Source organism: Bufo gargarizans, chromosome 10 (assembly GCF_014858855.1).
Source record: "Bufo gargarizans isolate SCDJY-AF-19 chromosome 10, ASM1485885v1, whole genome shotgun sequence".
Lineage (NCBI taxonomy): Eukaryota > Metazoa > Chordata > Amphibia > Anura > Bufonidae > Bufo > Bufo gargarizans.
The window spans coordinates 132,281,617-132,294,827 of record NC_058089.1 but is presented as its reverse complement, the minus strand read 5'-3'; the positions used below and the strand labels follow the sequence as shown (position 1 = coordinate 132,294,827).

Sequence of the window (13,211 nt, the reverse complement as noted above, 5' to 3'; positions counted from 1 at the left end):
AGCTTTCTTAGACTCCGATAAAAGCTGACAGACTTTACAGGCAAGGAGGGATCAGAGATTTAGGGGCTGTGTGGCAAGCAGTGACGTACACGGCGTGGAGCCTGCGCTGTGAATCCCCATGAGCGCGCCTGTGTCTGCGGCTCCGGGGTTAAGGGTTGGAGTTTTCAGGGAACCGTTTACTCATCAATTTGTAAAAGCAAATTAACCAGCCCTCCGTCTGTAAATGTGAACTAGTTGAGGATTATAGATTATAGCTATCAGTTATTTGCATATCAGAATTTTAAGCAGTCAAACCCCTCCAGCAAACAAGGTCATTCTGAAGATAAAAATTCAGTTACGTTTTTTTTAAATTTCTTTTTTAATTCCCAGCCTCAACTTGTCTTGCTGAAAGTGACATTATAAAATTAACCCTGGAGGTGCTGGTAGATCAAGGCCTTCATCAGAGCAGAGAACACCTTCACAGACATTGTGGGGGCAGATCAGAAAGGAGTCCTCGTGCCCCCCGCTCACTGACAACACATCCTTTTTCAGAGTCCCCCCCCCCCATTTATAACCGTTCTTTTCAACATTATTAAAAAATTTAAATTAAACCAAATGTAAAAAAAACTACATGCACTTTATGTTTTTTATCTACTCAATAAATGAGAAGACTAAATGCTCCAAGAAGAGGAGAACTGGGGTCTCTAACCTGAAGTTCTCTAGCCATTGCAAAAAAGGGGGCCAGGGCATGCTGGGAGTTGTAGTTTTGCAATAATTCTCTGTGCAGTTACTGTGTTTCTATTGCTGGGGTCCTAATAATATTGCAGGGAGAAGTGGAAGACAGAGCGAGGGCATTACTGGTCCAGAGCAAAGCGCCTACAGCAGACAATTCCCAATGATATATTGCTGATATCAGCACAGTATCACAAGGGCCCATTTACAAAGGCAGATTCGCTGCCATAACAATATGTCCATCAGCACCTGTTCAGCTCCACTTATAGGGAGGAATCACTAAATGATCATTAATGTGGCTGACTGCGCCTATAGGGTGTAGATCTGGACCAAATCTCCCACTGTCTGAAATGGTTTGGCTTTTGCAGTGTCGCTGATGCAGGAATGGCAGTGGGTCTGCTGCTTCCCACCTTTGTATTTCCAAGGATGAAAGCTGCGGGTAAAGCCTGGAGTATAAATTGACATTAAAAACCTGCAGTGCAAGTCAATCTGCAGCGTGCGGATGAGATTTCTGAAATCTCCACTGTAAATGCTGCAGATTTTCCAGACACAATTCCAATGCAGAAAACCCACTTGATTTATGCCACACGTGGCCATACCCATAGAGCTTCACATGGACAGAACTGCTACCCACAATGACTGTACCCCTCAGCCAGATAATGCTGATCACTGACCTGTGTACATGGGCCTCTACTGGACTCATCCCCATTCTGTATTATTCCAGTGGTCTGCAATACATGTCTTTCTGGGCATGCTGCCATTTTGCAGGTCCCTGTATTAGACCAATGGATTCCCTATGCTGCTCTATCCATCTGCCATGTACTGAGGTCAAGTGCAGGGGGTCATGCTCCTGGTGTTTGAACGTATTACACAGCAGCTCCTACAAATGCCTATGGTGTAATACACAGGAGCTTTTTATACCGAGGTCACAATCCTCTCCTCTGATTAAGGTCATGTATTTGGGTGGCGTGGAGAGCACTCCATCCTTACTAGATCCAGTCTATGACGTCCTCCGCTCCCTGCACCAAGCCAACTAAATATGAACACATGCCCCCTGTTCACCCGCTGACTGAATGCCCCGATGCCAGTGCCCAGTAACAAGGGAGCAGTCAGGCTCAGGGGCCAGGGTTAGTTTTGGCTGATGGCGCACACCTACGCCCCTGTATGTTTTATTTCCTCCCAAAGACGGACTGGGGAACAACATCTTCATTCTTGGAGCTGGTTAAGACATTGGCACTGCCAGCCTGTTCTGGGCTGTATTAGTCATGTCTGTCAGATCGCTGATAGAAACAGAGGCTTAATGGTAACAAGCGCAAAGGGAACTGGGTGGACGTCTACCATTGCTGACTGGAAACAAAAGTCATCTCTTCAACCATTTAGGCTCCAAGCTGGGAAGTGTCCCCAATGCTAGGTGACAACAAGCACATTTGGACCTGGGTCAAGCAGATGCAGCACTAGGGCAGCAAACCAAAGAGTGGTGGAAAGCCTAGCCCAGACTGCTTGCCCTTTATCTGTTACCGTGAAAAGTGAGACAACCATTACGGCCACGTTACTGCTCCTATAGACGTTGTCAGCTGACTCCTGAACACAGCGGAAGGAAAGCATAGCTGCCATGTGTTAGATTTGCCATTCTGGAGCCTGGACGAGTTGGGTTGTCCATAGCTATACAGTTTCAGGTTCCTATAATGTATGTAAGAGGTATTTACTGCGAGGTGTAGCAGCTCCTGTATCCATCAACCATTAACATGAAGTGCCTCAGAGCTGTTTTTGGAATGGACGCTGGTATCGAATGGCTTCCTCTCCACAAATGTCACCTAAGTAGACGTCGTGTGAGCTCCCGGTCATGTTTTACAAGCTGTGCAATGCAAACAGCAGGGATCCCATGGCTGCTCCAGAGATGGAGAATACTATGGGACCGAGATAGCAATCTGAGCCTAAATTATTCACCAGAGCCTCAATGCGAAGCAGAAACGCCGGGCAGACAAAGGAGGGGGCAGGCGGCTAACAGAGCTGCAAAGGGGCTTTCTGTAAACTAATCTGCACTGACTGCCATCACTGGCCTATAGCATCTGGGGAGGGAGGGGGTGCAGGACCTCAGCAACAGGGGGGGGGGGTGAACCAAACAGGAGTACCGTGCATGTCCAAATAATAAATCGCACTGTGTGAACACGAAAAGGACCCATACTGTGAAGAGGGAACGCAGTGGCCTCCGCATCGGATGAAACAGGAGGCGGCTCTCAGACTACCTGTCATACAAAGATAATTTAGCAAAACTGGAGTTACTAATCCTAGCTGTGCATTAATAGAGCACAACTGCATTGTAAAGCATGTGGGTGCAGAAATCAAGGCTCATGAATCAGAAGCCGTTTGCAGTATGGTATGCTGACCTACGGAGTCACTGATCATAGCCATGAACTAAGGGAGTAGTGTTAAATAACCAGAACATCACTTGTGCATGCACAGTACGGTCTTTTCTTTATCGACCATATTCGCTTTATTACTGCAGCGTCTATGACCCAGAACCTCGGTAGATGGAGGAGCAGCAACACTCTGGGTCCTGGTCACCACAAAGACATTCCATTCACAATGGTACCTACAGAATACGACTTCCATGGAAATAAAGTGTTGTGGCACCACACGGTGCGGAGGGCAGAAATGGGAGGACCATGTTCCGTGGTTTTGGCACTGAATGTAATTCTGCTCCTCTGTAGATGTGCAGTGGATGTGGGCGATATAATAAAGAATTACAGTGCGTCTCCTCCATTTCCTTCTCTGGTCTGTTCACCAGTGCTGTCCCTGATAAGTGCTCAGTCTGCACAGGAGCAGATAGAAAGCCTATCAGTCGGGTATGTGTGAGCGAAGTCCCCTATCACCATTTCATCGCAGGCGCTGCATCTACTCCCAACCACACAGAAATTAATAACACTCCAATTACCGGAAGGCACACGATAGCGAAAGATCGCTTACATGGAACAAATACATTAAAATGGGGAAAAAATAAACAGGTTTAACGGGCAGCGGAGGAATGCAGATGGCACAGGAGGGCTAGGGGGCACCACATTGGGAGGAGCCCCAGTATATACAGAGTGACTGGAAAATAATGGGTTCTGTATGGACTTCTTCGCATACAGGCCGCATTTCCACTGCCCAAATGGCTGATACCAGAGAACAATAGATTGCGTTCATGGGTCATATTCACAGCCCCTCCAGTCATCCTCTCCACAGCGGGAAATGATGGGGAGAACAGCAGACCGTATCCGCCTGTCATACAGCTAGAAATGGCAGATACAAGAGAACAGTATGCTGCAGATTTGGTGCCCCCTTAAGAAGTAACCCTGTGCTCAAAGATGGTTTCCATTCAAGCTGTAGATTACAAAAGTAAACCTGAACTGGCACTCCCATCATGCGCCCCAGTGTACATCAGAAATATATAATGTCCTCTATGGCCCAGGCTCCGATCAGCGCACTGTTTCTATGCTACGGTTTTTCAACAGACATTTAACTAAGAATTTCTTGGCTGCTACCTGGCACAGCTCATGCCCACAGACTGCCCGTAACCAAAGCAGAGCCAGAAGCTGCACATCGGCCTCATCACACAAACACAATCCGTGTTTTAGAATGGTATTTGACCTGTGAAGATTAACCCTAACTTGCCATGGTCCGGAGTGGGATACCAACTATAGGTCTGTTGGCAAGAGGTGGAAACTGCAGAGGAAAGATCTGCTGTGGATTTCACCCTGTGCACTGCAAATGATGGGGCCCTCGCTTTGAATGATTTCAGTGCGTGACTCTCCGGGGCCAATCACAGCAGGTGAGCCGGGCATCAATAATGTGGGGTCCTGATTCGTAATGAATGCTCCTTCCTGCAGGTAACTATCACAAGATGTGTTTACCTGGGTGTGTAGTCCTGTGATATGTTCCAGTATCTGAACTGGATGCTTTAACACCGAAAGTGCCAGTGGAAATCTACCACACAGCATCTCTCATCAGCAATTAATCAAGGCAGGCGATTAGCTAATCTCGTGAACTTTGCATGCGTCAGTTTAGTCATCGGTTGGGTGCAGAGGGGTGCTGCGTGGTGTGACACGTCAGGTAACAATCCAAACCCTAACCACTGAATGTACATATATTATATGCACCGAGACCCCCCTCCCCTTATAATAGAGAAAGTCCTCTGGAGTTCCACAGGAATTCTTCATTTCGGAATATCAGTATGGTCTGTAAAGTAACCATGGGGGGCCATCTCCCAGCCTCCTGAAAGGGGGTGTACTGTTAGCGCATTGACCAATGTCATTGCCATTCAGAAGCCTGGGAAAGAAGAGTTCTAATTGTGAGAGATACAGGTCGTCATACAGAAACTAATATATCGAATAATAGATTATACGATCAGTGTGGGGGTGTAAGAATGGTTGGTGCAACTTACGGACACTGCAGAAATGGGACTGAAAATCAGCTCCGTAGAGTTCGGTGTAGATGTAGGACTTCCTCATGTAAAATGGAGAATAGGTGTGTAGACCTGGCGTGGAGGTGGATCGGTAACATGGACGTTGGTGTTCCAATACAATATACCTTTATTGTGGTTGCTGTGCCCGTTTCATCGCCGGGGTGGGGGGATGGTTTAAGGGTGGGGTAGTTACTGCTAATAATAAAATATGGATGAATGGGCCTTGACATGTAACTTGTACTATTACTTCTGGAAAATGTCTAGATACATTTCTACAGGTCCAAATAGATTACTTGTACCCATTGTATCCGCTGCTGATATTCCAGGTTTATTTTGTATAAATGGAAAATCATTAATAAAAATTATCTGAAAAAAAAAAATAAAAAATTAAAAAAAAGAACAATCGGCTCCGTTCATCTGAATGTTTAGTTTTTTTTTGGCAGAGAGCACATGGATTTCTGCAAGGCCTCATTCAAATGAGCAGAACTGACTTTGAGTTGTAGAAACGTCTGTGAAGATGCCCTCACCCAGAAACACCATGATACATGGCAGCTGAGAACCTTACAATCCCATCCAGTCGCACCTATGGTCCGAGTCTCAGGGCTTCATCTGCCTGCGTACGTGCCACCTATTTCCTATCTGACACTCCACTTCCTGTTTATGTTATCTTGCAGAATTCCAGAGCATTCCAGGGCAGCTCCGTCACTCCACGGACAGTTCCGCTACCAGAATCCCCGCACGGTCACTTCAGTGCATGCATCTCAAAAAAGGGTGAGTGAGGCCATATGTCTTGGCGGAGTGATCTTGACCACAGAGTAGTTAAAGGGGAACTCCATCTCTGTAATCCTTAGTTACTGGAGAGTGAATTACTAATAGACTTTGTATTTAAATTCTTCACCATTTAACTGCTGAATTTTCGCAACAGTGTACCATGACCAGATCCTTTATTAACAGGAACCACGGTGACACATACCTGGACCGTTCCACCTCAGGGGCTCCTCCATGTTTTCCATACTGGATGGGGACTCCGGGGCTTTGTAAGTCGGGCTGTCTTCACACGCTGGAGACTGGACCACTGCACCCAGAAAAGAAAAAACAAAAACTGAAGCATGGACAGATCCATCCTTGCCAGGTTAAGGTTACCATTATAATTATATATATAATATATAGTCCTTTTCAAGGACTAAAACTCTATATAGGGTTCTGACCAACAACTGGAGTGGACCACAGATTACATTTTCTTTCCATGTCCCTTCTTTTTCGGACCGTATACAGAACCATTCATTTCAATAGGTCCACAAAAAAAAACCTGAAGTTACTTTGTGTGCATTCTGTATTTCCGTTCCGCAAAAAATAAAAAATAATAGAACATGTCCTATTATTGTCTGTATTACGGACAAGGATAGTAATGGACTTTTAGGGGCCATCTGTCAGCTGTTCTGTTCCGCAAAATACGGAATGTACACGGACTGTCATCTGTATTTTGTGGGGATCCGTTTTTTGCAGACCGCAAAATACATACGGTCTTGTGCATGAGGCCTTAAAAGTATCCGGCATGAGCTGATCAATAGCTTTTCAGGACAAATTTGATGCCATTATAGCGTACTGGAGGCCGATATCGCCGTCGGGCATCCAACCCAGCTTTTATTTAATGTTTTTGGCAGAAGCTTTTCCCTGCTTAAATGGAGACCACAAAAAACCACCAATGTGAACGCAACCCTAGGCATCACCATCACAATCTGCTCATCGGCTTCCAACCTTCCCATCAAGCTCCATGGCAGCTCGGAGGTTAACAGGAAGCAAGGCCTGGGCTTTTCACTCGCCCTATTCCTAGCAACTGTGCTGATAATATTTCTCCCCATTAACAGCAGTTAAAGATGGCGTGATAAGCCTATCTGCATATGACAGTCCTGCTGATTACTGCACAAAGTGCATGTTTGCATATTGTCCTGCAATGATAACCACAACAGTTGAGATCGATAATGCCCATAAAAGCTGACGTCAGAATTATTAATAGCTGCCCGGGAGCACGATTACCATCAGATCGATGGGCATTAAGACCGCACCCCAACACGGGAAGCAGCGGCTTTTTCCGCTGATGGAGATCATTTCTCACTCTTTGCAGTGCACTCATAGACGGCAGGTATGTCAGCCATGATCCGTTCCATGGGACCTCAGGCGACGTGCTGTTAGTCCGGTGCCCTATCATCTAAAATTCCTGTTATTATATCAGGATGTGCTGCATTGAAGGAAATAGGGCTGCATTTTTACTGGATGTTACAAAATGCTCATTATGGGGGTTACGTTTTTACTAGACTCCCATCAGATAGTGGCCAGCTGGATGCTGGGTGTTCCAGTTTACCACCAGAATGTCCATGAAGTTACAGTGTGAGCCGACCATGGTGACAACTACTAAGGGCAGCCATTACACTGCCTAGGAAGGGGTCAGCAATGACAGACTCCAGCTGATCCTGGAACTACAACTCCTAGCATGCTCTATTAACTTCTATGGTGGTTCTGGGAAACAGGTGAGCAAGTGGGAATTGTAGTTTAACGACAGCTGAGTGCCGGAGGTTGCTGTTCTTTGGCCTAAGCCAATCAGCTTGTCCCTGAAGGGCAAATAAAGCTCAATCATTAGACGGAGTGTCATTCTTCACTGATCATCAATGAACAGCAATGCTGTATCTGTAGTGTCCTCAATATGCAAGTCAGTGCAATGCTCAGTAGCAGAGGAAAGGGTTATGGTCCATTATCTGGTTATCAGCACCTGCCAAGTCACTGTGAGAGTTTCACTGAATTGGACAGAGCCTGTGTGATGTGGAGCTACCTGGGTGCGTCCCTTATCCATCGAAATCAGTGATACTGTCAGGTGAACTCACTGCGACTCCGGGTTACACAGGAGGAGATCAGAGATATTTTCCCGGGATAGGAACAGGCAAATGTTTCCCTCCCTGAATCCCCTCTATTCTCCATAGTGACAACCTAAAATAATCAATCAGTAGTAATCAGTCAGAACAACTGGACTGGAGAATTCTGAGAAAGCCAGTGGGATGACCAGTGAAACGTCTACAAGAATACACCATGACCTGGATGAATGAGGACCTTCCCAGACATACCCCAATAATCTACTGCTCTAGTCGGAGGAGTGTCTGGATTGCGAGACCCCTAGCTGATGAGCCGATTGCTGGATCACCCTGGCATTACATTACAGGAGCCGATGCGACTCAAGCACCACGCAGTGCCTACTGATTCAATGGGAGAGGCTCTGCTTGTAGTGGGTTTGTGCCCTAATAGAGGGGGTCCTTCTATTAACCACATGTGCCTGTGTAAGGCAAACAGAAAGGAGCCATCCATAGAGGATGACACATTTCAGCAGGTCACAGTCAAGGTATCTCATCATTAAGAGACTAGTTATGTGTCAATACAGCCCCGGTCTGGGCAAATATGGCTTGTGCAAAAATTCTGTACACAAATGGAAAATCTCCAGCGTGCAAGCTACTTAAGTTACCTGGGACACCTGAGGGGGAAGATTCCTCAGCCAGCTCACACACGTTCGGCACTGGGTCTGGTTCTTCCAGCTCTTGGTCCAATGACTGCGGCACCGGGCTGCATTGCTCTCCTAGTAGTAAAGATAAATAGGTCATGACGGGGGCAAAGGAAACAAGGGGCTTCTAGATTGGCAATTGTAATATAGTCTTTACTAAGGTTCTCTGTAGAGTCAACCACAAATATGGCAAAAGATATGATAGGGTGTCAGCTACAGAGCCATGGCCCTTCATTAAGGGGGAAGTGGTGCAACATGTTAATAACTATGATAAATTGATAAGCAAAATATAATACATAAAATATACATTACAAGACTGGGAATATTAGGGAAATAACATAACAGTGAAACAGGTGCACATACAACATACTGGGACTCACCTTCTGCGCAGTCGCTGTTCGATGCACTGGAAGAACTGCAGTCCGCTGATTCTTCTGGGTCTGAATTGGTTCCATTTTTTTCAGAAAGGGCAAACTCTGCTGGTAAGTTTTCATCTGTCTCTTCCATGTCGCCAAGAGAACCTTTAAAAAAAATATAATTAAGCATGATCAGTTTGCACAGCATATTAATAAAGCCAGGTTATATCCCTATAGCTGGAAACCAGACAAGTCACACTTGTACAAAATAACCTGTCATGACACCAGCTATGAGGATGCCAGGGTACCAGGCACCAGCTATGAGGATGCCAGGGTACCAGGCACCAGCTATGAGGATGCCAGGCACCAGCTATGAGGATGCCAGGCACCAGCTATGAGGATGCCAGGGTACCAGGCACCAGCTATGAGGATGCCAGGGTACCAGCTATGAGGATGCCAGGGTACCAGGCACCAGCTATGAGGATGCCAGGGTACCAGGCACCATGAGGATGCCAGGCACCAGCTATGAGGATGCCACGGTACCAGGCAGCAGCTATGAAGAAGCCACGGTACCAGGCAGCAGCTATGAAGATGCCACGGTACCAGGCACCAGCTATGAGGATGCCACGGTACCAGGCAGCAGCTATGAAGATGCCACGGTACCAGGCAGCAGCTATGAAGATGCCACGGTACCAGACACCAGCTATGAGGATGCCACGGTACCAGACACCAGCTATGAAGATGCCACGGTACCAGGCAGCAGCTATGAAGATGCCACGGTACCAGGCAGCAGCTATGAAGATGCCACGGTACCAGGCAGCAGCTATGAAGATGCCACGGTACCAGACACCCGCTATGAAGATGCCACGGTACCAGGCACCAGCTATGAGGATGTTACGGAACAAGAGACACATACAATGAGGAGCCTATGACACAAGACACACTGGTTATGAGGATTTCTTCATACAAGACATTGGTAATATGATATGAAATAATGAAACTACTCTGAAAGCAAACAGCAGGCAGGCTTCAAGGCCTGGACATAAGCAGACTGATTTGCCCTGCTTGTAAATTACTTTTCATTATGCACGTCATTGTGAAACATGGATCAAGTGTCACATTTAGCATTTGCTTAATCTTTTGTATTCTATGGGCTGTCGGTTCCACAAGGAACAATCTCCATTCCACGACAATGATCTCCTGGCCTTCAGTAATGTCAAAGCCTAAATTATGACCCAGATTCTCCTTGGAGAGAGCCGCACATGGCGATTGGAAGTTGAAGCCGCTCTCAGAGGCTCCCTGACTGCAGGCATGTATATTTACGCAGAGAGAACAAAGGCTCCATAATCTATACATAGCGCACAACAATGAGCGTGGAGAAAGCCACTGCCAGACCCTGCACAGGCAATTTTTCTAATTCTGCTAATTTCAGTTCCAGCACAATTAAAGTCTGCACTGATAATGCTGAGAAACAATCAGCAGCTAACAAATCGCTTTTCTCCTCTTGTAAATGTAACGTCGTTAAGCTAATTTCTTCGTTCACGGCTGCACGGCTCCTGGGTGTCTGATAAAATTAACCCCTGGCTGCCTGGTCACGTGGCCTGCCTTTTCTTGCCAGGCAGTGAGGAGGCATCGGTCTTTGGTGGAGAGGATAGAATGGAACTGCGAGCGGCAGAGGCCATGAATTAAGAGGAATTCTTTACGGCGCGATATTAACTCTGCGCATCCCAGTACTAAGACCAAGGGATCATATACCAGCGTTCAATGATGGATACTTATAGCAACAGTACCACAAGATACGGTATATAAGGTATGGCAGGTAAGCACATGTAGGCCTATGGGTTTACTAATAATTTGGAAGAATTAAACAGATTTCCATGGGTCGGAACCAGCCATTTTAGAACCGCAGACCTTTGACAAGAGAGGATTACAATAAGTAAATTTATGACTAGGAGCATGGGGTAGAGCTGCAACCTGCCACTATTCTACAAATCTATGGGCCACACGGTCCGCTCTACACTTTAGGAGTTTCTCCAGCTATGCCATAGAGGCCACTGTGATGGCAGGAAAGGACAAGGTTGGCTACACAAACATTTTCTAAAATCTTGATATCACAAAACCTCCAACCGAAATGCAGTCATCACCTGTTCATATACTGTCCAACAAGACGCCCAATCCGGCATGCATGGCCAGTCTTAACGCTATATGTAAAAGAAAGGCTTTATGCTGCCAAGGATGGGTTAATTAACATTTTATAAAAGCAATATTTTCGCACCCAATCTAGATTCCTGCCCATGAGACAGCGTGCATGAAAAGTGCCCTCAGAGGCTAATGGAAGAGCCCTGGTTAGGGAACAAAGGATCTTTTGAGCAAACTTTAAATTCTCTCCCGATAAGGATCTGAGATCAAACGCCTGCCGTTCAGGCCCAAGATCAATGCAATGAATTTAGTCCTCTGGCAGACGTGAAAAAAAATAATAATAATTTAAAAGGGAAAATGTTGATATCTGACCCAAATTTCATCCCGTTCCCTTTTCATGCTGCCTGCTGTTGTCTTAATGTTCTAAGACAAAATACTGCAGCCCAGTGTGAGACCAAGCAAAGAGCAATACTATCAATGTCCCAAAGAGCTCACTATCTGATCGAATGCTGCCCCCGCACAGACACCTGTTGGCCATTCCCTAACCATGGCATGGAGTTGACCAAGCTTTTAAACACCCTAGGGCAGTGGTGGCGAACCTATAGCACTGGTGCCAGAGGCGGCACTCAGAGACCTATCTGTGGGCACCCGCAGATAGTCTATGGTGCACCAAGATGCTTTAGACTTTTCCTGCCATTCATCAGCGCAGGGCGCAGTATATATATGACACAGGCAGCGCATTGAACGCAGTCAGGCTATTATAGCTAAATGATAAAGTACATGGAAGATAGACTATATTGGACTGTAGTACTAAAGGTTAAATTGCCGTGTTGGGACTTTGCGACAAATAAGTGGGTTTTGGGTTGCAGTTTGGGCACTCAGTCTGTAAAGGGTTCACCATCCCTGCCCTAGGGCACCCTGTTAGAGAATGCACTGACCAAGATGGAGCACATATGGGTGTAGTCCAAGTACCACAATGGTTTAATGCCGGATTTTGGTCAGGAGGAGGTATATGTGATGTTCAAAAAGATTTTTAGGTCCAATGACAGAGAATTTGCTTATAATGAGATTATTGGCAGCTTTTGCGTAGCAATTCAGTATCCCTATGACAGCATAAACAGATTGGGGTAATGTGCCTACTGCAGTCATGCCCCTGGAAATGCCCAAAGACCTAATTTGGGATCATAGCGCCCAACTCTTCTATTTTGTAATCCTTTAAAGTAAAACAAAGGAAAACAAGCCCCCCCCCCCCCCCCCCTTAGATATTATCAGGTTGTAGTTGCCCGAGCCATCGGCCACTCTTTGTGCCCATTCTCAATATGCAAAAACTGGGCTAAAAGCCATCACGGCTGCCAATGTGAAGCAAGTTGCCAGTGCTAGGATTGGTTGGGGGGAGAAATGCCTGCATGTTCACTTCACTGGGATATCTGGCACTTATCACCTCTCGCAGGCATCCTCCGACAGACTGATCTGTCTATTCTTCATTAAGCAAATGCGCTGGGAAGGGAATGAGCACATAATAGCCATTTGATTTGCTGAGAGATATTTTGCATATTGGTTTGTCGCTGATAGTGGAATTTCATCAGCGTCCTTTTTCATGCTTTAAAAATGGAATTACTCGGCCGGCCACTGAAATATAGGGGGGGGGGGGGGGGCGGCTCAAACCATTACACAAAATCCCCCTGCTATTATTATATTATATTAAGGGAGGGGAAAATATGTTCCCCCTCCACAGGCTTCTGTAGTGATGGCATCCCCAGAATGATGACTGACTGACAAAACCCAATTAACTCTGTAAACTCCTGATATTCACATTATAGTGCAGGAATTATTTCCATACGGCTCATACACGTTTTTGAGGGCCAAAAATTATGCATCCACAAAACACTGACCGCGTGCCTACCGCATTTTGCAGAACAGAATGTATCTGGATTGGATGAGGTCCAAAAATACACCCATATTTTCATGCATTCAACAGGAAAATATAGAACTATGGATCAAAGTCTCATGGAATATT

General features: G+C 46.1%; 1 protein-coding gene across 3 annotated transcripts in view; it reads right to left on the bottom strand.

Moving 5' to 3' along the window:
• The window catches only part of LOC122921021 (zinc finger protein ZFPM1-like), an 85,365-nt gene that overhangs the window by 26,944 nt on the left and 45,210 nt on the right, over positions 1 to 13,211 (bottom strand). For all 3 annotated transcript variants that reach the window (XM_044270896.1, XM_044270895.1, XM_044270897.1), the window contains exons 2-4: positions 9,080 to 9,220; positions 8,664 to 8,774; positions 6,129 to 6,230 (exon numbers count right to left, since the gene is read on the bottom strand). In XM_044270896.1, the coding sequence (XP_044126831.1) occupies positions 6,129 to 6,230; positions 8,664 to 8,774; positions 9,080 to 9,220 (354 nt within the window). The remainder of the gene's footprint in view (positions 1 to 6,128; positions 6,231 to 8,663; positions 8,775 to 9,079; positions 9,221 to 13,211) is intronic.